General features: G+C 53.5%; 5 protein-coding genes across 5 annotated transcripts; 3 read left to right on the top strand and 2 right to left on the bottom strand.

The window, feature by feature from the left end:
* Nucleotides 1-2934: 2934 nt before the first annotated feature.
* COL26b_004742 (uncharacterized protein) lies at nt 2935-7805 on the bottom strand (the record flags this gene model as incomplete). The annotated part of the gene is made up of 2 exons (XM_053177610.1): nt 2935-7279; nt 7519-7805. 2 exons carry the CDS (start codon nt 7803-7805, stop codon nt 2935-2937), a joined length of 4632 nt encoding a protein of 1543 aa, XP_053038503.1.
* Nucleotides 7806-8413: 608 nt separating this feature from the next.
* On the top strand, nt 8414-9463 carry COL26b_004741 (uncharacterized protein; the record flags this gene model as incomplete). The annotated part of the gene is made up of 1 exon (XM_053177609.1): nt 8414-9463. One exon carries the CDS (start codon nt 8414-8416, stop codon nt 9461-9463), a length of 1050 nt encoding a protein of 349 aa, XP_053038502.1.
* A 478-nt stretch (nt 9464-9941) lies between these two features.
* COL26b_004740 (uncharacterized protein) lies at nt 9942-11423 on the bottom strand (the record flags this gene model as incomplete). Its single annotated transcript, XM_053177608.1, has 2 exons — nt 9942-11070; nt 11131-11423. The coding sequence occupies 2 exons, from the start codon at nt 11421-11423 to the stop codon at nt 9942-9944; spliced, it is 1422 nt and encodes a 473-aa protein (XP_053038501.1).
* Nucleotides 11424-19829: 8406 nt separating this feature from the next.
* Nucleotides 19830-21350, top strand: COL26b_004739 (uncharacterized protein; the record flags this gene model as incomplete). The annotated part of the gene is made up of 6 exons (XM_053177607.1): nt 19830-19995; nt 20174-20328; nt 20388-20425; nt 20492-20629; nt 20690-21109; nt 21311-21350. 6 exons carry the CDS (start codon nt 19830-19832, stop codon nt 21348-21350), a joined length of 957 nt encoding a protein of 318 aa, XP_053038500.1.
* A 559-nt stretch (nt 21351-21909) lies between these two features.
* Nucleotides 21910-23486, top strand: CYP3 (Peptidyl-prolyl cis-trans isomerase H; the record flags this gene model as incomplete). The annotated part of the gene is made up of 5 exons (XM_053177606.1): nt 21910-21947; nt 22286-22311; nt 22757-22902; nt 22992-23129; nt 23286-23486. The coding sequence occupies 5 exons, from the start codon at nt 21910-21912 to the stop codon at nt 23484-23486; spliced, it is 549 nt and encodes a 182-aa protein (XP_053038499.1).
* Between the last annotated feature and the right edge of the window lie 1161 nt (nt 23487-24647).

Below are 24647 nucleotides of genomic sequence, written 5' to 3'. Positions count from 1 at the left end.
GAGCGGGAGCGCAGCGGTGTCCCATTATATTAGCTTCTCATATCCCTAGGAGGCCCTGTTCACCAACTCTTCAGCAAGTGCCCGCCTGTCCGCCCATCCGCTCCGCCCGCTCCCAAGACCATATCTTTTGCCGTACCGGCCGATAGCGTGCTTGGGAACCCCCCTTAGGCTTGATCACTTGATGAGACGTCTTTGGTGGAATAGATTGGGTGTTACACTGGAAGAGGATGTGGTGCGTGCTTAAGCTGCCCTGCCGGCCATGGGTTCTCGGAGGCAGTAGCCCTACCGGGCCTCAAGTCCGCGGTCCTTCACCCCACTTGTCATATCCGGTCTACACCCATCACCCCGGCTCCGAGATTCCAGAGTGCTTTTTCTGCCCATTTCACAATCACCCCCTTTGAATCCTCTAGGATCCTTTTTGTCATTCGAAAGAAGAATCGTGGAACAATAGCGTCCGTGAAGTGCCAGCGGGTTGGTGGAATTCGAAGAAGCTCTCCGCTCTCCCAACGCACCACCAACGTTTATTGTGCATTGTACTCGTCATCCCCCATCCTTGACTCGTTTAAGGTAGTATTCAAGCATATTGTTTATTGGAACTAGGCAGTTCATCGTTGTCCCGCAATCTTCTTACACTTCGTGGATGTTTCCACCGAGGTCTCGGTCTGACTGCCGACGAGTCCTTGGCCTGAGGGTTACACCCGCCCGAAGATCCAAGGCTTGATTTTGCTCCTCAGATGCTTCGTTGGCAAGCGGCCTCCAGCACATGCCGATCATTGTCCCTGAACCCTTCCGCCTGGCGGCACTCAACTAGGTCGGGGCTAATCCTCCGTTCAGTACCGAGTGCCTGCGTTCCGTCCCCACTCAGCCCACTGAATACAGCTCCGCTACCACGCGTCGAGCTACCGAGGAGATGGGCCACGATGCATGTTATTCACATCTCATTTGAGGACTCCAGCATTTACCTTCCACCTTTCAAGCCTAGCTATTTCCAATTTATAGAAGCTTACGCTATACTATAAAAATTCTACTTATACTTTAATAGATATTTACTATATATTATAATACTATTTATAATAACTAGGAAAACTTTAATCTAAGTTTATAAAAGTATTATTAATAACTTTAATAGTTTATAATTAATTTATTATATAAGATTATATAAAAAGAAGAATATAAGTTTATTCTTCTTCTATTTATTAACTATTTTTAATAAAATTAACTTATTATATCTAAACCTATAGTTATTAACTAAAATACTAATTATAAGAATAACTAATAACTAAATAGAAGTAAAGTATTACCCTATCTAAATAGTATATATATAGTTAAATATATATATATAAGTTTAAATAGTTTATTAATAATATTTTCTTTAATATTATAGCTAAAGATAATTATAAAAATTACTATAAATATTTTATTTATATCCTATAAGTTATTATATATCTCTTATATCTATAAAATAATAAACTAAATATAAATTATACTTATTTATAATTTTAGTAGATATATTAATAAATAAGAACTTAATAAAAACTTAATAATAAAGAACTTAAAGAGGATATTAATAAGCTAGAGGAAATTTTATAATGTAAAGATTATATAAACGAAATAAGTATAGTAATAGCTATAGTCCTTCTTAACTATTAAAAATAGGAAGGGAGAAGTAAAGAAGGAAAAGGGGTAGCTATAAAAATAGCCTATATACTAGTAGAGTTTCTAAAAAGTATACTTTAATATACTATATCACTTTATAGTGAAACTGCAAGAGGACTCCAGCATTTCTAGCTGGGACACTCGCTAGTTGCGCCTGTCTCGACATGGCATTCCAAACTACGCTATGCGACGAGCGGGCCTTTTTGAAGTTTGAGGTCCACTAAGCACTCTTTTCCGGTGACTGAGTTTGAAATTCGGCTCTTGTCGTCTTCTTTCGGAAGAGTTCATATAACCGTTGCCTCCCAAGTCAATAGACCGACCCACTGAACAGACTCGGCATTCTCAGGGACCACCTCACCCTTCGAGTCATGCGGATTTTTCCATCATATGGAGATTAGTACCACTCATCAGCCCGATAGTCCGAAGCCATCATTACAGCGACATCATGGCGAATGGCGATGAGAACGGCGAATCAATTGAAGTTCCAGGGGAACCACTACAACACAATCTCAAGAAACACCGTCTAGGACCGCTCTTATCTTTGCAATGGGTCCCATGCAGTGCCGGGATCAACAGACGGCCGTAGCCCCAGGCCCGATCTTCCCGGAGTCCACTCCGACCCCGCCCGCCGATCCCCGGGCGCCCTCCGGAACATCGTTCGAAGTCTTCGGGTCCCGTATCTCCTATTCTTCCCTGTGTCACGTCTTCAGTCTCACACTAAAGAGCTGACAGGGCTGAGCATCCGTCTAAGCCCGACTACCCAGAGAAATTGTTTCTGATTGACACATTGACCGACAAAGCCAAGACATGTCATCAGTCAACGATACGACAGACTGCAACGCCCGAGTACTTAGTCAAGACTTGGCGTCTGCAATATGACACATAGACCATCTCTATATCGACGTCTTGTTCGCCTGTCGCATCTTCTGTGTTGTTCTAAATACCGTGGAACCAAGATTGATGCATTCGTTCGTCCACTACACCTTCTACTTGCGCTCGTGACCATCTGATATCCTACGTGGCAGCCGTCCGGAAATGTATTCGGGCAAAAACCGTGGGGTAGGGCAACGCGTAGCTTTCAGGTGCAGGCGGCACTTGCAGCCCGTTACACAGAACAAGGGCAGTCAGAAGACAACATCGGAGTAGCACGACTTGAACGGTGAGATGCCGGCCAATTTCCCAAGGATGCCAACCAACTTTAAAGAAATCGTAGACACGATTAAGTGTCATTCGTGAATTCATGAAATTTGTACATTGTACACAGAAGATACAACTCATCTATCCATCAATCGGACATCTGTACTCCCTCGCGTGGCTATCAATTCTGCGGGTCTCTCCCTCAACCTCCGGCCGGGCCTGATACGCATCCAGGCAGGTTTGGTGGTAGATGTGCCTGCAAGCCAGCACAACGAGCGGCCCGAGGGGCTGCTCTTTGGGCCTTCCGATCGCATCTTTCTGCGCATCCACACCCTCCTCTGCCGCGGCAGCTTCAACGCCCGCTGGTGCAGAAACACCCGCTGCGGCTTTCCCCTTTCCCTTCGAACTGTATGCAGCCTGAGATGCCTCACCGGCGGCAGGGGCTGCTTTGCCCTTACCGCGCTCGTCAGCGGCGGTCTTTCTTTCGGCCTTGTGTTGCTCGTCGCGGGCCTGCTTTTCTTCCCAGGCCTCAAAAACATTACCAGAGACACCTGGGCCCCATATACGACGGCCGCACGCCTCACACGTGGAACCCCTGGGTCGCCAACCGCGTTGTCGGAGGTCGACGGCTTGCTTGACGTTCACGAACAAGCTTCGTTCCAACAGACGGTTTGAAAGTCGCAAGATGGACTCTTCATAGGCGTACGCGGAAAAGATGGATGCCAGCACCGAGCGCAGATCTGCGAGATTGGGGGACGATGCAGCGGCTCGTGTCAGAAAGGCACGCAGAATTCGAAGAAATGACAGGTTGTTCCCTGCGTTGGAAAGGAGTCGGCCACCAGCCTGGGCTCCTGCGGGACTTGAAGTCGTCGTCAGGAGAGCCGTGAAAGTATGCTGCACCAAAGATCGAAGCAGTGTCAAGAGCTTCTCTTTGTCTAAGCTGTCCATAGCGCTTGCCTTCTCCGAAACGCCGTTCTGGGTGGTTTTCGACGACTCGATGGTGGACGAGATTGATCGCGTGGTCTGCACTGCCGCATCGATGAGACTGAGCCAAAGCTCCTCATCTGGAGAGAGAACTTCTGACGTGTTTTTTGACTTTCGTTGTTGGACGCCGTTCGCCTTCTTCGATGACTTGGTCTGGCCCTGGCAAAGCCAAATGCCCACGTGAACATATTTTTGCAACGCTCGCAAAGTCTCCTCGGCTCCTGATTGCAAGTCATTTGAACTCTCCTGTTGAGCGCCAGACAAGATACCTTGCAAGGCCGATTCAAGGGTACCGAGATGCTTCACAAGCCTGTCCATGGCATCCTTGACTTGGCCTTCTCGAGCCATGAGTACGACCGCAGCGTCAATCACGCCGGTCTCCTCCATGGCAGGCAGCAAGACATCCAACCTGAGGTTGACGGATTGAACCAGGCCGATGTAATCCGACACATGTGCGGAATCATACTTGCACATGAGCTGGACGTAGCGCTCGATGAGGACTCGGTCTGGATTCAATGGGGTCTCGACGTCTCGCTTTTCGGGCTCGAGCAACGTCCGCAGGTAAAAGAACTGCAGCTCGGGTGCGTCTTCGGCAGAATCCAGGATGTGTTGGTGAACGTCCACAGACTGAGCTGCCAAGACTCTCGCCGCTTCGACGGGGTTAATTCCGAGGAGTTCCCTGGCGTTGTTCTTGACTGCTTCGAGGACTTCTTGCACCTGTCGGCGATTCAGACCACTGTGTGGCCGAAGACAGTCCCCGAGGCATTCAAAGACGGCATCCCGGTCAGCGGGGTCTTCGAAGTACGTCTGGACAAGCTTGTCATACTGTTTGTCAACCTTGTATTGCCTCTTCAATATCCGATAGAAGCCCGCTTTCTTGAACATGGGAATCAGCGTGGTAACATCGGGAGGCTGGTAGATCGAGAGCAGGTATTCGGCACTTAGTTGGGCGTCTTCGGCTAGGTCAGCTCCAGGGTAATTGCAAAGCCCGGTCAAGACCTTCGTAAGCGTCGAGCCCGGGAAGAGCAAGTATTGAGGAAATTTGGGAAGGTTGCGAGCGATGAACATATCGAGGTAAATGGTGTCCTCCGATGCGAAGTCTGCTGGGTTCATAATCTCCAACAAGATAGAGACAATGTACTGACGATCGACCGTGAGCCCGAATATCTGCTCTTCAGGGACGTCGCCCCTAATGCCGCCGTTAACTTGCTTCTCAGGAGAGTCGTTCAAGAATGAATCTTCAAAGGCTTCGTTTATAGCACTAAGGAAGCTTGGGGCATCGAACTTCAGGATCAACCTGAGGTATGGGAACGACGGCTCAGTGTGCTGATCTGGCCGTGTGAGAAACCGCCGAGTGCTGCCCTTGGGCCACGTGACGCTATTTCCTGAGAATAGAAACCAGTAAATCTCAGCCTTGGCTTTGGAGGCAACGGCGGTGTCCATGGCCTCCCCGGTGGGGTATACTCTGCCCGTCAACGTGTATGAGAGGTAGGGGAACATCTTCAAGGCGTTAACGCCGTAAATCTCGTCATCCATGTTCCCTGAAGACATGTAGTCGCCGTTGCTCATAAGTGGCACAAGCAAGGTTAGTAGGTCGATCAATGGTGTAATGTAATCGTTCAAGGCCTGGTTCCAGACATAAATCAAGGCGTCGTAAAGACTGTGCTGCTTGCACAGAAGAGTAATCTGGTCCAAATCTAGGGTCATTGTGTCCATGTGGACAATCATCTCCTCAAGGCGACTCTCCCAACCCTTGGTGACGTAGTGGTTAACTGTGGCCTTGACAATGGTTGGCGGCACAACCGCGATGTTCTTTCCCAGAATGTAAGGCTCCATGGTCTCGAGAAAAATGCCTTCCACGCCGGCGTCTTCATACCATTCGCACATTTCATCGAAGAGGAAGTCGACGTCGCCGACGCTGTGGCAGGCCGTGAAACAAGTCTCAGCCAACTCTCGAAGGTGGGCGTCGTCCGCTGCAGCTCGGTCTTTTTGCCGCTGGGTGAAGGCATATTTGAGAGAAGCTCGCATGATCTCCATGAGCTTGTCTCGCACCATCGAGTGGCGCAACTCGGTATCTTCGGGTAGGCCAATTGTGAGTTTATCGGCGTCACCTGTGTAGTATGATGTTCCAAGCTGAATAGCACCAACGTAATCACCATTTTCCATCAGAGCAATAATGCGATCAGCCCAGTTCGAAAGCGATCCAATTGAAACATCGTTGAAACCGAGCAGGAAAATTTTGCCCTTGTAGGTTTTGAAGCTCATGTAGAAAGCGTCGGCCACAACACCATGCATCGATGTGTCGTCCTCGTCGAGCTGCTCGACCAATGTATGTAACTGTTTAGAGAACAGGTCGGAGTGGTAAATGAACTTATTGATGAGATCAAAACCCTCGGTCATTCGCATACTGCGATCCTCAACGACGATTAGGCGCTGAGTAATGGTCAAAACTGTGAGAACAGAACGGCTTAGCCACTGGACCGCAACAATGGCTTCTTCACACTTCCACCGACTCCGGGCCTTGAACTTGAGCGTGGGCGGCTTGTCCTTGTTCTCTGCTGGTATCTCGTCTACGTCCAGAACGGTCAGGACGTTTGACCAGCAGTACACCAATTTGACTTTGGAGATGTCGCTGCCTGTAACGGGATCTGGAACCTTAAGCCTCACCGCAGGAAACCACGCAAGGCAGCCGGTCATCGCACTGTGATGGGCGACATCTTTTGGTCTGGCCGATTTGTGTTGTGTCTGGGCGACGGGTGTGGTAGAAACGATAACCAACAGATATGGTGTAAGCATTGCCGTCAGGCCGAGGGTATCCGTGGCGCGTTCGGTATTACCCAAAGGACATGGACTAAATGCCAGTACAGTACTGGGCTTGAGAGGCTTTCCGGCAGGAGGCGCCGCGTTCGGGTACCGTCCGAGTATCCTCGTTGTCTTTACAGTTCGGCCGAGAGAGCCAGTGCCTCTAGTTGCCAGATGGGAGAAGGCCATGCCACGATCATCCGCTGACACAAGCGCAGTGTGCCTGGTCCCCAGAAATCCAAGATGGGTGACCGCGACACCAGGGAGATGGCCATCCATGGTCCGGTTCTCTAGTTGCGACTGGTCTAGGTGCGGAATGGACAGGAACGGCCTGGACGCTCGGTTCGTCTCCCACGTAAAGATGCTTCCATTCGCATGGCCCCCAGCAATGGTGGTGTGATCTGCCGACACAGCGATTGCCGTGATGGCGCCCGACTCGACGGCCTTGGTCCCGGGCCCTATGATGGTCTTCAAGACCTGGTTGTAATCAAACATTAGTATTATTCCCTTGTTCGTCCCCAACACAATCGAGGCGGAGACGGCGATGCAGGTCGGAGCGCCGAAGTTGCGCTTGCCGGCCTCGGAGAAGGCCTGGCCGTTAAGTTTCTTCAATCTCGTCCATCGAACAACTTCCCACGGCGGCGAGGGGGTATCGGTATCTTCGCGGTCGAGCAGTCCTGAGCTCAGGGAAGCGGAACGGCTATGGCCGGCGAGAAAAGCAGGTGAGGAGGATCGCGAGCTACTGATGAAGCTGGCGGAGGAGATACGGGATTGGAATCGACGATCGAAAGGACGGAATGACGGGGTTGGACTGCTGAGGCCTGGTCGAGAAGCAACGGATGGGAGGACACTGCTGCTTGGAGAGGAGATCACGGAGCCCTGAGGTTTGTGGTTAGCTAGTGCAGCCTGAAGCTGATAGGGCTACTTGCCTGAACAGACGGGGAATCGTCGGGCAGAGACATCAGGGAATCGATGGGACTTCCCACGCGCTTCGGCGCCGCATCCACGGATCCCTCCTCAGACGCATCGTCAGCTTGGTCTCGTAATATTTGCCGATACCGATTTGATATAATGCCGTTCTCAATTGCTGGAGAGGCATCGGAGGCCTCTCTTTCTTCATCGTCCAGAAGGCCGACGATGCCGTCCTCCTCCCCCTCGGCCTTTACCATCCCTCCATCGCTGGGAGCTTGTACGTCCGCGGAGGACCGGTCGTCTGGATCTGCCATTGTGTCTCCAGGTCCATCATCTCTCTCCGTCGGTGGTGGGGTCATCAATGGCGGTTCATCAAGCACATGTCTTCGGTCGGGCCAGAGTTCGGTTTGGGTTCAGAAGCTAGGCCAGTGCTCTCAGCAGGGAGGGAGAGCGAGAGGGCCTGACTCGATCGGAAACAGCAGCTGGAGGATGATAGAAGCTGGCCAAATGAGGCGAGGACCCTTTCGAAACGTGATTCTGCTTTTCAAGCTCCTATCAGACGAGGAGAAGCTGACTTGTCAATGGATGATCAGTTGCACTTGGTAGGAGCGCATTACGCAGTTGGACGCGCACAGCCCACACATCAAGTTCCGGGTTCCAGGTTCCAGCCACCCAGAGCTCTACGACGGACCGCGGTTTCTCCGGCGGGCCCGACAGCGCCTAGCAACGTCGCAGTGACCTCTGATCGTCACGGCGCAAGCCCGGTGGAGCTTTCCTTTAGCACTTACATCACCTTACAGCGCTGGTCACACTCTTTAATGCGACCAATCTCCACACGCGTCGCGAGTTGTCAGATCAACATATCCCGAATTCAAACTGAACACCACCGCTCCACCACCCGGCTAACATCGCAGCATTCACTATGTCTTCCATTGGGCCCCAGCTGCCACCTCATCTCACCAAGAGGAAGCGCAACCCAGACGACGTCAGCGCCGACTCACCGCCAACAAAGCAGACTCGAAACACCGACGAGATCGATCTCGACGACAGTTCCGATGACGATGGTTTTGGACCTAGTGTGCCTGGCGCATCAGTCAAGGAACCTGCGCCGACCGTTAATCCTGCCGTTGGTCCAACAATGCCTCCTTCCAGCACAACAAATACAAATGAGATAACTCTCGACGGCTCTGATTCAGAAGACGGCTACGGCCCATCCGCTCCTCGCGCGGCATCACCGAATGCTTCCAAGTCCAAGCCTTCAATAGGTCCTACTCTGCCTCCGAAACAGCCTATAGGACCCACGCTCCCCCCAGCGGCTCACCAGGGCGGGAACGACGACTCTTCGTCAGATTCGGAGGATGACTACGGTCCTGCTCTTCCCTCGTCAACAACCTCCGCTCAACGAGCACAAGCTGCCGCAGTAGCAGCAGCCGCGGCGGCAGCCTCGGGCCCTGCCGCACCTCAGCGCGATGACTGGATGCTCGCACCACCGACACAATCTGGTTACCAAGAGCGCGACCCGACCAAGCTCAAGAATCGCAAATTCGCCAGCGGCAAATCGTCATCGGCTGCGGGCGGCAGCGGTGGGGGTATCAGCAGCATCTGGACAGAGACACCAGAACAGAAGCGTAAGCGACTCGAAGATGCTGTGCTAGGTCGTGGAGGGGAAGTCGGCGGAGCAGAGCAGCAGAAACCGCGTCGTACTAGAGAAGAAGAGGAACGGGATAGGCGCATCAGCGAGAACATCGCAGCAACCCGGGGGAAGAGTATGTATGATGAGCATCAGACAGACAAGAAGAGTGGCGCAAAGGTTGGAAAGGACGGCGAAGAGGAGGATGACCCTAGCAAGAGGGCATTTGATAGAGAAAAGGATATGGCATTGGGCGGCAAGATCGGTACAGCTCAGCGCAGGGAGTTGCTCAACCGTGCCAAAGATTTTGGTGGCCGATTCCAAAAGGGGTCATATCTTTGACGAACGTAAAGGGCCGCATAGGCGGCAGCAGGTGGGGATAATCAAGTTAAACCAACCACAGATTTTCACATCAGAAGCACAAAGCCAACAAAAGGATTTTTTTGTGAACATTGTCAATTGTCATTATTCCATGTCGAGTGATGCCTATGTCGCCGCAACTCCGCCGCTCTCCTCAGAATTCAGAGGATACAAACCAAGCCAAATCAGTCCGCCCTGACTGTAATGCAACTCCCTTCTGCCACATGTTGCGGCAGCCAAACCTTCTTTCCCCTTTTACTCCTTGGGGCTATTCCTCGGAACACACGTTATATGTAAAGGTGGGTATGAAAAGCGGTGTCGTGAGCGTGTATAGATGCGGTCACATCGCAGTCTATGTTGAGATCTGCAAATTGGTCTCGGGGGTATGATGTACAAGAGTAGCACAACGGAAAAAGATCAAAGTCGCTTTTTTCGGGCGACTTTTGTCGCTCATGAGTAATCACCGCGCCTCCGTAGTCGTGGCGGTGGCATTTTGAGTACCAGCTTCGAGCTGAGACGGGGTAACGTTCGCACCAGACGCGGTGGGAGAGCTGCCCTGCTGCTGATCCCCTCGTCTGAGAGGATTGCGGAATACGGGCATGCGGAAGCTGGAGAGCAGACCGCGGGATTCTTGGTTCTCTGCCACAGGAGGTGACTGAGGGGGGTTAGGACTGGGATTCGTCGCAGTCTGCTGGCGAGCACGTCGACGGCGGTTGGCGCGGTCATTGTTCTGTCGATTGCCTCTGTTGCGACCACCAAATCCTAGGCGCGAGCCGCTGAGGTTATACCAGGCAGCAGGAGGAGCATTGGGCATGTTCGTGCGAGATGCGGTGCGAGCCATGTCGCCGTTAGCGTTGACGTCACCCTCGGGAGCAGGACGAGGCTTCGGGGTGTAGTAATCGGCCTTGCAAAGAGGGCAGCAGGCACGGCGGCTTGTGAGCCAGGGGTCGACGCAGACAGCGTGGAACGCATGACCGCAAGTAAGACCACGGATGTCGTCATCGTCCTCCAAGGTGTCGATGCAAATGGCACAAGTATCACCGCTCGTGGCCATCAGTTCAGGAGGCAGAGCAGCGTTGATGTGCTCATCATCCTCCTCGTCATCCTCACTATGGACACGCTGGAGGAGAGTAGCAGAAGTCGGAGACTGCACAGGGGCACCAGTAGCGTCAGCAGTCGCGGTCGAGTTATCGCCTTCTTTTTTGGTCGCATCCTCAGATTGCTTCTCGGACATGGTTGCCTTGTTACCGGTACTGGTAGCAGGGCGTTCTTCAGTCGAATCCCTCTCCTTTGAAGGCAACTCGGGAACAATGCCATCGACGGAACGCAAACTATTTGCGCGACTCGGCGGGGCGGAGACGCCGCCGGCCGTAGGGAGACCCTCTCTGGCACGTTCGGAAACCCATGCCTTGTACTTCATCATGGGGAACTTGTCGTTCACCTCATCCATCGTCATTAACTTCTTCTCACGGCGGCGACGGTGCGGGCGAGGCATGTTCTCCAGGTTGATGGGCTCTCCGTCCTCGTTCAGACGCATAGCGCGGTTGCGAGCGTTGTAGCGGAAGCAGTACTTGACACCAACGATGATCCTGAAGCAGATGTTAGATACTGATGACCCCGGTAGGAAGCCAAAGTGGCAGAGGGCTCACCAGAGGTTAGTGAATACGACGCCGAAACCGAGAGCCACGAAGAAGAGTAGAGGCGAGCTCGTGGAGCCACCACCACCTCCCCCTCCGTTTCCTCCATTGCCGCCAGCGGGGGTTGTTGACTGAGGGTCACTTGATGTAGTCGGGGTGATGGAAGAGGGATCGAGTGAAGTCGTCGAGGGTGCGGCAGAGGAGGCTGCAGATGACGGGAGGGTAGAAGTCGGAGTGTCCGACGAAACTGCCTGCCGCACTACAAAGCGCGAGACCTCGACGAGGACTTGATTGATGACTGCCATGATGACGGATAAAATTGATCGGTTCGAAATCGAGAGGCGGAGTCGTCAAGAAGAGCGATCGCACACCAGCGGATGGTGATGTCGGAAAATAATCACGGTCGGAGGAAAGACGAGGGCATCGATTAATTGATTGATTGACTGTTGCGGGAAGGCAAGAGCCTAGAGGTGAAACGCGGAATCCGAAAACAGCGTCTCGTGACGGAAATGGTCGACCTGAACCCTCGATCGCATGCGGCCTGCAATCAACGCAAGTCACAGTGAAAAAAAGGGAAAAACCCTCGGGCAGAGGGTATGGCAGTGATTCGATATCCCAATCCACTCAAGCCGTGTTGCACAGCGGTCGCGGTGAGCAGAGGGAAATTGAAACGAGAGAAAACTCACGACTCAAAGTCGGATGGGGGAGGTTGAGAGTTGACAGAGGCAGGCAGGAAGAGTGCGGAGGGTGGGAAAGTGCAGGTGGAGTGGGATAAGTATGGAACGGTACTGTGGGACGCTCACTCTCTGACGGACAGGACAGTAACACAGCCCCCCGGTCGGGTCGACGTAGGAAAAATAAAAGTGGAAATGCGAGGCGGCGGGCGGGTAAAGAGCGTCGTGAGTGTGAGGGAGGAGCGACGCCGACGGGCAAGGGGAGTGAGTGCGAGGAGCAGGAAGGACCCCCCGGACACCCGGACACCCAGACACCACACACACGCTCTCTCACACACACCTTCACTGAGGGGGACACCCCCCGGTACACCACCTAGACCGGAAAGAGCAAGCCAACACACTGCGGGCTCTTTTTGGTTCCTTCTTGTGTTTTTCCCCGGGGCTGGCTTCCGTTTGCCTTCTCGGCCAAGCGGGAGGAATGCTGCGAGGGAATTGCATTCAGTTGTTGTCTTCGCACTATCGTAACAGATACTTAAATTCCTGACTGAGTCGAGGATGAGAAGGAAGAAGATGACGGGGAAGAGCGAAGAGGAGACTGGGCATTGCCTGCACTGGACTTGGTGCTGCAAGGAGGTGGAGGGGGAGCTGGGAAGGCAGGAGTGGAGACCTGGGGCCTCTTTCCCGCAAAATGCAGGCCGGGCGAGCGAGGTTGCGGGCGACCCGTGTTAGCTGCACTGTGCTACTGCGATCCCTCAGACAATTGAACAATTAACATTTCAATTTGCGCACCAGTGCACCACCACTACACTATGTACCACCATTGCTTGCACCTCCCATCTCACCTCTCGCACCTTGTTGCCGCGCACCCTGCCACAGCTGAGAGCCTGAATGTGAGAGAGCTGAGGCCAGAGGAGGGTGCCATGAACACCGTACGGTATCACTGCCTCGAGAGAGAGTACGTCGCAAGTCCCCTCCTCCCCTTCCCTTCCGCTGGGACCTGCAATTTGCAATTTGCAATTTGCGAATCACAATGCCGTGGTCTGGATGATTTGACAGCCTTATTGATTTGATTAGCTGACCTCTCCAGCGTGAGTACAGACGCTGAGCGACCAACAATTCTCTCAAACCCCAAGCGACCTGACATGGGCTCAACTCCAGAGTCCGGGCGCCAGTCAGGCAAGTCAAGCACTTGGACCCAAGCCCCCGTCAATCACTTCGTTTCCAGTCCACGGGATAGCCGAACTAGTCTTGTTTGGGAAAGATAACGGCACGCTAGGCACATTATGAGTGGTGGGACGGGCTCTCGAGCAGGCCACCATCCCCCTTCAAGCTTAGCATCAAGACTGCTAAAGTGTTCACGTTGTCGATTGGGTAGCTTGCTTCCAAGTTCCAGCAGGCATCGGGCCCTTGGCTGGGGAACCAAGAAAGAGAGGCGGGGGAACCACACAACAGGACTCAGAACGCAGTGGAGGGCCTTGCAGCCGCTGAGAGCAGGGGTTCACCATCGAGCTGACTGCTATTTCTACCGATACTACGCCTTAGCGGCAGCCAACACCTGTTCGCTGGAAAGGAAGGCTGGCCTGGTCTTCTCACCATGCTGCTTTTTGCATGGCCATCTCACATCTCAACGTCTTCTGAATGGCATCACAACTGCATCCTTTTTCCACTTGCCTTCTCCTTAAACCTCTAGCAAGGGCACTCTAGCTCTTCAACCGTTCTCGGGCTGACCGTTTTCCCTTTGTCGTCATATTCCCGCTTCAGAGGCTGATACCGCCAGGAATCAAGGGGTTTCCATGTTACGACCCCTATCCCAGAGGAGATATCACCAGGGGCCAACTTGATACAAAGTCTCCCAAGCAAGGTACGCTCGTCGCCCGGAGCGCCTGAGATTCCAAAAGAGACGTTCGCCCGCACGATTTACATCCCGGCCGAGAGGTCTTTCCATGCCGATATAATGGGCCGCATATGGTATCCGTGCCATCGCGCGCCGCCCAGTCTACGGCCGAGCATTCACATTCCATATTTCCGTCTTGCAATCTCAATCAGTGGCCAAGTATCGAATTCCCAGAGATTGCGGTAAACAGATTTGTGTGTTCACTCGAACAAAGGCCTTTGTTCTTCGCCCTTGCCGTCCGCCTTCGCCCCCGAACTAAGCACGGCAGTCAGCCACTCAAACTTGGTCCTTACCGTCACCGCCCACCGCCAACCGCCCCGGCGCCCCAGTCCGACACTTTGGTGATCCCCAAACCCCAAAGAACGAGGTAAAGGGTGGGGTTGCGGCGGCTGATGGAAGAGGCCGCGACACCATGCAGTAGCATCCAGTCCGAGAAGCGAAGAAGCAACTTCAACACCCGCGTTCGCCAGAAAGAAAAACGGCTGGAGTCTAGTGCGTCGAACGAGAATCTGAACGGTTCGGTGTTTCATCATTCGCGACTTGCCCGCCCAAAATCACCGCGTGTACGCCGCGCTGATTGCTTTCCGAAGATCATGCCGCATGGAACCGCTTTCTAGGGAGTATCACGATAGGCAGGGCCTGGAATCAAAATGGCACGTTGGCGACTTGCTCTCATCCTCCGCCGCCATCAACGAAACCCCTGCTGGCTGGCACAGGCTTCTCTGCGTAGGGAGGAAGCTTACAAACACGGCCTGTATTAATCAGACTGATTTTCTTTCTTTCTTTTTTTTTGCTTCTTCCAGCCGTGGCAGTTTGTTTTGACTCTACCTCCCGGTCTTCACAAGCAAAAGCAATTCTTCAGCTCGGTGTCTCTGGATTATTTCCGTGTCGGACAAGCTCCGCAAGAACACTGCCGTCGAGTCAAACACTGTCAGGAAACCCGTCAGACTCAGAAGCCTCGGATGGCGAATGGCCAGAACATGCTTCCCGGCGGAGGACGGTGAGCCATCTCAAGAAAACCATGTCGGTTCGATTACTTCGTCGGCAGCGCTTCGGCGAGCCGACACTAGGCTCTCCCGGCCCGGCCAGGCCAACACGGTAATTCGAGGCCCTTGTCGCTGTCTTCACCCAACCCAGGATGGCGGCTCGTCTTCCCGCATGAACGGGAGAAGAGTACCTACATCACGCACGTATCCGCGCAATACGAAAAGGAGAAAAACGCACCCCGCCTCGCACGGAATACGACGTCCTGAATTGCGCCTCGTTGGGAGGCAGGCATCTGAACACCTCAGACACGTTCGATATGGAACCTGCATCTCAGTGTTGCGATCTAACGCACGATCAGTCAGCTCAAATCTTACAAGAGCAATTAATAGCTCTTGACTTCTGCCCATGACGAACAACGCGCGTGTCGTATACCGCTGCAGCCAGTGGGAAGTTCAGATGGTCCTGACCGGAACGCTTAGACCGACGGGCAACTGATTTCACCCCAAGTTTTCCAATGTTTCAGCATCACAGACAAAGACGACGCTTTTCGCCACGATGTAATCTTCAGCGGTGTGCTCTGCATCGCACTTGATTCAGGCACCGTCAATGCATCCTCCTTTGTACGTGTCGCCTCAACTCCTCGCGCCCGACCGTCGGCACTCCCAAAAGGCGCATCTGCAACTTCCGTCTGGCGCCTCTTCGTTGACTTATCAGTGCCACTCACCTAGTCGAGGAATCGAGTGTTCTCTTGAAAGTCAGTGTCCCTTAGGCCCGACCAAAGGTGTCAGACGTAAGAAAAGCATAATAGCGCAACGCTGGCAATGCAGCACATGCGTGTCTCGAACGTCTTATCAGATGTCAAACGGCGAGTTCTTTCACCTCACTGGCGAGTCCCTTCAAGACACTGTTGTCCGTCTCAAGCCTTCTACCCCCTGTGAGGAGCCCAGACGCCTTCTTAGTAAAGCTTGGCCGACGCCAGGACCACTGCAGTCTCTGGGGGCGCCCAGCTAATGCGATTGAAAACCAAAAAACGCTCCTTGCTTTACCAATTTTCACCGGTCGAGAGAAGATAGCTTGCAGAGAACGCTGCGCTGGCTTCCATAGCTCAAAGACGCGGTTCGTTCCATCGTCTGGAAGGGTTCCAGACGTGCAACAAGCTACTGTAAGAAGACGTAGGAACCGGTGTCACTTGTAAGATACGTGTAAAGGAAGCAAGGCCGATTGATCCGTCGCTAACAGCCCGACAGTATGAGAATTTAGTCTTTTCACGGTGCGTCTGGGGATTTGATGGCCAGCGCCCAGGGAGGCTGATTCGACAGATGACGCTGACCGAAGGTGAGTGCCGCAAACTCCGGACACACACCACCAATCCCCCGTCGATGACGGCGACGAGAACGGCTTGGCTCCCGTTAATTCGGCCATAGTTAGTATGGCCTTGCCCCCTATTCTCGGGACTATGGCTATTGTCCAGACCTGCGCCTCCGTGTCAATCATCATCACAACCGGCACTTGTTTGTTCTTCTCGCCCGTACGCCTTGAGAGTTCGGCGCGTCGGCTGGGGTGGTGGTCGATTTGGCAAACTACTCGTCATGCAAAATCCTCATGTGCTGGCAGGCGACCCACCTACGTTGAAGCAGCAAGCTCGAAATGCTAGAGAAAAAAAGGAATGTTGCGAAGGCTGGATGATTATTAAGAAGGACCCTGTAACAGCCAGGATCATGCCATCATCATCCTCACCGCAGCATGCGTTCTTTCGGGTGCTGGGGGACCCTGAACGGCCTTAAACAAACCAGCCGACCTTCTTATCGTCGTTGGAGGGGATCGTCGCCAGATCTCAGTGGCTGGCGCCGAACAAACACCACGAGTCTCCCAGCGGGAATGCCGGGAACTCGTGGTCAGCTATCGCAACATGCCGACACCCGCAAGCTTAATCTTTTGCACACCATCTGACCATTCCCGTGCGCTGCGGGTAAAAAGAGACAAAACCCGTTTTCTGCCCACAGGTCCCTGAGGATGAAATGATACGACCCAAGCTTCGATCCCGAAGAAAGTGATGTCAGGCCACGAGTCGTTTGGAGGCTTCCGAGCTTCTCCTTCGTCGCGGGTTCATCGGGGGAATGCAGATTCCATCATATGCGGTGTTGGTTGTCTCTCGCGGGGCACGACTGGCGCGAGGGGCTATGCAGGCCATTTGTGATAATATTCACGGACGACCTACATGTCCCGATGTCGAATTGCAAATCATGCCTCCAAAATCGCAAATCATAGATCTTGGCTACTCCCACTGCCGAACACCGGCGTCCAATAGACTTCGCCGTGTCTTGCCCTTCTCGCCGCCGGCACTCTGTCTTGACGCAACCGTGATCACTTCGCAAAACGGATACAACTGGCGCGCGCGAGAGCGAGAGCGCGCAGGCGACCTGTCAACCCGGCCATGCGTGGGTTATGTGGGGGAACCGCGTTCGAAACATAACAGCACCCCCGGTCGTGTGAGGGCGACGGGGTCTCACGATGCCATTATTACGGGTTGTTTTGCTGCTCTTGCAGTCTGCAGCAAGAAAGAACTGGACTGGTTCAAGACTTGCCATGAGCCAATTGGTCGTCGGCAGGAATGGATGAGATCATTTTCGATGGAACCCCCAATTCCTTTGTGCACACTGCGGGCCCCCCTCGTCCCCTCCGCACACCCTGGCTGGTGCTGTCGATCTTCGACGCCGCGCCATCCGGGGAGCGGGCTGGACTTGCTGGAATCAAGCTTCCCAGCGCAAGCCCCTGCGATAACGGCGGCGGCGGGCAACACGGCAAAGGGCGAGGATGGTCTACGCCCGGACGGTCAGATTTTGGAACTCCGCGCCGCCCGACGGAGACGGTTCAGTTTCGTTGTCAGAATGGGACACTTGCTGCTGTCAACTCAGGAACTTTGATGCGAGAAATAGGGTCAAGAATTCTTTCCGGTCCTTCCAGATTGCACGACATGGCGCAGTTCTTTTTGTCCACATCTCTGGTCGTGTGCGACGACGGAGACGATGGTTGGTACGGAGGTGTGGAGCGATGAGGAGGTCCTCTTGGCCCCGTTCCCAGCCTCTCTTGGCCGAGGGCTGGGCGGGCCAGTCATTCAATCAACCCGAAGTCCGGTTACGCGTCCGAATCCTGGGCCTCCGCTTCCGTGCCTGTCTCCTTCCTTTGCGTTCCTTTCCCCACCGGCCAGTGGTTAAACAAGCCGCGGGAGGGTTGTGCTTCTGGGCGTCCGGAGAGAAGTGCGGCAGCAAAGATACTTCATGGGCGGCTACGACGAAAGGAAGAGGGGCGGAAAAAGGCCATGCTACGCGTGGGGCGACTGGCACGCGAGACTGCGTATTACTTTCTTCCTATGTGGCATCCTTGCCAATAACGTGTCTGAGAAGAGCGGGAAGACCTCGCAGGGCTCATTTACGGAAAGTCTTCATGGTCCGCAGGGAGGGAGGCCCCTGGGATAAGAAGTTCGTTCGCGAGAACCTCTCAGCCTGTGTCGTGCAATTTAAAATCTGCCCAGACAGACTTTGGGTTTGTCTCGAAAGACACGAGCTACAGACATGCACGTCTAGCTCGTGTGGCTGATCTATTGTTTCAACTGCGACACCAAGCTTTTTTCAGGTGAAGAAGCTTATGTACAACGGCGGCCCTCCCTTGGGTTCAAAGTCATGGGGGACCCTCCGACATCAGAGAAGATGGTTTTTTTACTCGGGTTATCAGGGGGTCAGTGCTGTTCAATTACTCGAGTCCGGAAGGGCCAAGCATTCCTGTCAAGTGTCATAGTTATTGAGGTGGCCTGCGCGGACGCGGCCGGCTCCGGAACGGAGGGTGTCCCGTGCTAGGGAGGCCCGACGGAAGAGGACCCTTCCGCGAGCTGCGCCGGATGGGGCCCCGTCGATCCTTAGTCTCTTCTGTATTGTTGGATTTCAGATATATTCGGTGATCATGCCTCCTGAAGTTGGCAACGACACCCTCGCCGCGGGGGTCTCTGGACGTCTCGATCGTAATTTCGAGTGGTCGCAAGCTACTGGGGTTGAACTCAGACGAGCTCTTTGCGACTTATACGGCCCATTCAGGAGTATAAGGGGGTCAAGCATGATGCGACATAGGCTGTCTTGTGCGCAATGGATTGACTGTGTATAGACAGACTGCGGCATGCAGTTCTAGTCAGGTTGCGGAGCGGCAACTGGAGACGAGAGCCGGCTTCGCTTCGACTGATACTACTCCGCGATCCAGAACTTGGGGAGTTGAGAATTCGTTCTCCAAATGCCATGTTCCAGCAACGAAACCGGAATGACAGTTATCAACCAGTCTTAGACCTACTTCGTTGTTTGCTAATTAAACGCCGAAACTGTATGTACTTTGAAATGTCAACCCGCGGCTACCCAGGCACACACGAAGTTGTGTACAATTATCATGGTGGATTCGTGTCTAGTCACCGGGCTCGCGCGGACATTCGACAACCACGGCGAAAACGTATGTCGAGTTTATACAAGCATTACAAGCATTCAAAGGGCCATAATCAAACTCACTACCCAGCTAGATGGTGCTTGTCCTATCCCCAAATGGCCGCCGTGTTTGAGAACGGATACCAGCCTCAAGCCAACAAAACTGCCAAAAAGACATACAACACCAGGCATTCGCCGGTCGTCACCGACCCGACTACTACTCCGGCTCTCATCGGCTTGTCTCTGGGAGAGCGGACGGGATCCCGAATTTTCCGATGGATATGGTCGTATGTGGTGGTTCCGCAGTAGGAGACAGATCATGAAGCCATCATGGACAAGACGTGTTTTTGAGGTCGCGGATACCGCCAGACATTGCTGCGCCGCACGCCTGTTATCAATCTTGGCGGATGCTCCCCTATGAGCAGGGGTTGCTCTACAGACTGATGGTTGGTAGCAGAAATAATGCGGAACCGGTCCCCAGCAGAGACGAGAGGGGCCTTCCAGTGATTGTTGGAACCAACATAGGAGAACCAACAGCCCAGAAGTCCAAAATGGGATAATTTGCCGCGCAGCTTGTTTGCTTTGGCGCCAACCGCGAGGCTGCACATTTCTGCCCGCAGACCGAGACTCATTTGAACCCAACAGTTGCCTGCGCTGCATCATAACATTGTTGTTCTCGCTCTCATCGCTCGAAAGATGTCGGATGATAACGCCACGGTCCACAGCTCCTCTTCAATGGACGTCGATCCGCCCGGCGCCGGCCCCAAGGACGGTCGGCCGCCGTCAACCCGGAGCGTCACCGACTCCATTCTCGAATACCGGCGGGAAAATGGACGAACGTACCATAGATACAAGGAAGGGAGTATGTGCTCCAAATTGTTTCTGCCTGCGAAAAATCGTGAGACCTGGCTAACAGACCCAGAATACTGGGCGCCCAACGACGAGGTAGAGCTAGACAGACTTGGTGCGCCTATCCATATGCAAAACACAGGCCACGACCTTGTGATTCTGGGCTAATGTGGCTATTGCGGCAAATATAGATTTGGTTCACAACCTCTACATGCTGACGTTCGACGATCGTCTCGCAACAGCTCCGCCCAGCGCGCCGGGATCGACCGTGAGGCGGGTCCTCGACGTTGGCACTGGCACCGGCATTTGGGCCATCGATTTCGGAGAAGAGCATCCAGAAGCTGATGTAAGTGGGGCCTAGAGTCCCCGGTTGCTCTTCCGGGAACTCTACTGACATGCTGATAGGTTGTTGGCATCGATCTATCTGCCTCCCAACCTGAGTAGTAAGATGCTCAGGCAAATCCAAACCTGTGGCATGGTGTATGTGATGATACTGATGGTTCTCATAGCGTTCCTCCCAATGTCAGGTTTGAGATCGATGACATTGAGGAGCCGTGGACTTTCTCGCAGCCCTTTGACTATATCCACAGCCGGATGATGATGGGCAGTATCCGCGACTGGCGGACATACCTCCAAAGATGTTTCGAGTTAGTTATATCTAAATTCTGAATCTCGGTCCCATCAGTTACTAATCGCTGAACTATTAGTAACCTCAGCCCAGGAGGCTATCTTGAGCTCAACGATGTCGATTTCTTCCCCATCTCAGACGATGGAAGCCTCACGGAGGAGCACAGTCTGTGGAAGGCTTTCGTGCTGTGCCATGAAGCGCTCGCAGCTCTCGGGTCTCCTTTTCAGGAGTTCAGCCGGTTCGGGAGCCTTATGACCGAGATTGGTTTTCAAGATATCCGCGTCCAGTGTTTCAAATGGCCTACGAACGCATGGCCTCTTGACCCTAAGCTCCGAGAGCTTGGGCTCTGGAACTATGAGAACCTGGCTCCGAATCTCGACGGTCTCCTGATGGCCCCGTTGACGCGAGGGCTGCAGTGGAAAAAGGCGGAGGTTCATGTACTTGCGATGCATGCTCGTAAAGATCTTGCGAATCGAGACATCCACGCTTACTTTAACATGTAAGACCCCCCCCTCCCCCCCTTGCGCCCCTATTAATCCCGTAAATGTGCAGTTTCTCCCCCTTCAAGACTTTGTTCCTGACTTTTACAGCTTGTCTATCTATGGACAGAAACCTACAGGGACCCCGACCACACAGTTCCAAAACTTCTCGTTCAATGATGCATGATTCGGAATGGTTGGCTCGGCTGACTACTTTGAAGTTTGATTTACGCAGTGTTCTGGGATTTCTACGAGATTTAGTTCGCAATAATCGATATTATCTTTGCTTTTCGTTGTCACATGTCCACACTCATGTCTGCTCATTCCCATTTTCGAATACGCGTGCAATTCATGGAGACGATCTCTGAAACCCTCGGTTTCTAGTTGAGGCATTTCTGAAGGAATTTCAAAAGATAAAAAGGTTGACCCATTTGGGCAGGTCATATTGTGCACTCACCGCACCTCCGCCCGGACATGCAAACGGCTGTGCCCCGGCGGAAGAGGTACCCACTCTTTACCAGCCGTTCCGACAACTCGGCTCCAGTCCCCTCCAAGGTCCCCCTCACAACTCTGTTCCCACTTCTCACCAGCCAACGAATCGTTTGTCCAACCAACTCAAATTCAGGCGAGTTCTCGACCGCCTTCCCACCAGTTCCGAACACAGCCCCATTCCCGGGTGCGCGGAAAACGACCAGACGACCAGGACCACGGAGGAAGCAGCAGCAGCAGAAGACGCGCCATTTGATTTCTTTGGCTCAAACCACCCGCAGGCACACTCACACTCACACACGCACGTATCGCGCGACCGACTCTACTAGCCATGCCTCCCACAAAGCTCCCGGAATCCGGCAACCCGCTGTAAGTTGTTCAACCGCCGTCTCTCTTTCTTTTGATGTTACACCCCGCAAGATTTTGGGTTGCAACTACCTTTGGCTGTATTGAGCTCCGCCGCACACCCGCCTTATCTCACTCTTGCTCTCACACTCACCACCACTTCCACAACCGGGGACTGCTCGTCCAGCGCAAGCATGGGCTGCAGGTATCGCGGTGGCTGAGCTCCACGCGTCCAACGTAGCCCAACCTCCAAAGGAGGGGAAGCGAAAAAGAAGGGTCTTGAGTTTACCCCGACCTTGCCCATTATTGTCGCGCGCCCACGCCTCGGCAGCACCCAAGAGACTAACACATCGCGTCAACAGGGTGTTTTTTGATATCACGCTTGGCGGTATGTGAAGGCCTTTCCTCATTGGGGACCACCAGCTCGGCGGTGCGGGGACGCGAAGGAGGGGAAACGGGCTCGGCGCCGGACGGACTGGTGAAGCCGTCGGCCAGACACTATGTCTTGGAAGTCGTGAAGTCATGAAGCCATTCGAACATCTCGGGCACGTGGGCAACCCGCCGAGACGGACGGCCTGGGCTCGAAGGTTCTGTGCTGCATGCACTACCCGCTGCCACCGATCAGGCGGTTCGACAGGGGAGGGTTCCTTCTTATCTTGACTGCTGTCATCGCCGACGAGATCGTGGCGTTGACATTCTCAGCCCCGGCTTGGCTCTTTTTGACTTTCCAGTCTCCGGCGCCCGCTCCTCTTTTCTTCCCTCCCGACCCCGGTCATCCCGAGCCCGCGGGCCCACGTTTCCCGGCGGTGTTCGCTGACGTTTGTGCTGCGTAGGTGAGCCTCTGGGCCGCATCACGTTCGAGCTCTTCAACGATGTTGTGCCAAAGACGGCTGAGAACTTCCGCCAGTTCTGCACCGGCGAGTCAAAGAACGCCCAAGGCCGGCCGCAGGGCTACAAGGGCTCCAAGTTCCACCGTATAGTCAGTTACTCCCCGCAGTCGTGCATGTCGAAACAGAAGCGCGATGAAGTTTGGGAATACAGAGGTGCTAACGGATTCATGACGTGTAGATCCAGGGATTCATGTGCCAGGGCGGCGATTTCCTGAACGGCGACGGGACGGGGAGCACATGCATCTACGGCACGACCAAGTTCGCCGACGAGAACTTCAACCTGAAGCACGACCAACCCGGTCTGCTTTCCATGGCGGTAAGTTCCCCCCTCCGGTCTTCCGTGGCGTGATTTTCTCATGTTTTTCTTCTGTACCCAACTTTTCCTAATTTGCGACCCGTCTATTCTGGCTCAGCCCGGGGGGTCCGCGGCGACGGCTTCTCGCGACCAAGTTTCACTAACACCGAAATCCAGAACGCCGGCCCCAACACCAACGGCTCCCAGTTCTTCATCACCACGGTCCCGACGCCCTTCCTCGACAACAAGCACGTCGTCTTCGGCAAGGTCGTCGACGGCATGGATGTCGTCAAGATGATGGAAGCCACCAAGACGGGCTACCGCGGCAAGGACCAGCCCAACCAGGATGTGGTCATCGCCCAGTGCGGCGAGATGTAAGCCTTGCAGAGAATGAACGGATCTTGCAGGAGTCGAGACGAGCTGAGGGCTTTCAGGGACGCCTCGGAGGAGGAAGCAATCGACTGGAGTCACATGTTTCCCAGGGATATGCCCAATCCCATCATCCCGGTTTAGTGGGAGCACAAGGCTGGTTTCAGATGTATTGGAGCTTTTCTAGACCTCCCACCATGTATTATTCCTGGACTGGAATTACCAAAAGAGCCGCGGTAGTCGTCTGATGACAGAACATGATAGTCACTTTCGCGCCGTTGCCGACGTGATGGTTCTCTCCGTCCTGAAGCTGAGAAGCTAGACAGGCCTAGGTAGCATCCAACTTTCCACGGAGCAAAAACACGCTCCCAGGTACAACTTTTTGTCTTCGTCGTCATGGAGGCAAGCAATAACGGCTCGCGGATTCGTCCAAGTCCTTGATGTTACGTGGAATAATATTGCTCTGCGAGCTCTAGCCATGGCCATCAGCCGACCATCCAAGCAAACAAGTCCCCGTGAGAGAGTATTGTCATCCAAACCTTGGCCCATTTCGCATTGATGTCAGCTTTGAGTCATCCCATCTCCATGGATCCAACTCCTGGGTTCATTCAGGTGTGAGCTTAGAAAGCACCCAGTCAGCTTGGAGCATGTCAAAGAGGCCAAGGTCAAGCTCACTTCAACTTCCTGGACACTCACATTACTGCACCCCGCTGAGGCACAGGTGCGCGAGGATTGATTCACGGTACGTCATCACTGATATGTTAGTCACGGTAACCTTGACGTGTCACGAGGCAACAAAGAAGTGATTGTACTTGATTCCATTTGACTACCTACTGGAGCATCTAGCCCAGTGTACTAGCTTCCATCCATGAGTCCCCCGTTCATCCGAAGCCATCCTCCAAGTTTCATCCCACGTCCCTTAAGTGTCGCGTCGAGCCACACAACCTGGAAGGGGGACACCCAAATCTGGAAAGGATCTAGAAAACAAGAAAAGATGAGGCCTCGTGGGAGACCCATATGGCCAGAAACATGATAGAATCCTTGAAGAGAGACCTGAAAAGTAAAGAAAAAAAAGGAAAGAGAGAGGTGGTATCATCCGAAAAGGTCAATCCCCCTTTGAACGCCCCAGCACATGCCAGTACCATTTGTATGCCCCTCCAGTTGTGATGA

Source organism: Colletotrichum chrysophilum (genome assembly GCF_026319265.1).
Source record: "Colletotrichum chrysophilum strain AFK26 chromosome Unknown scaffold_29, whole genome shotgun sequence".
Taxonomy (NCBI): domain Eukaryota; kingdom Fungi; phylum Ascomycota; class Sordariomycetes; order Glomerellales; family Glomerellaceae; genus Colletotrichum; species Colletotrichum chrysophilum.
Note: the sequence above shows the minus strand (reverse complement) of the source record. Positions and strands in the feature narration are given on the sequence as shown.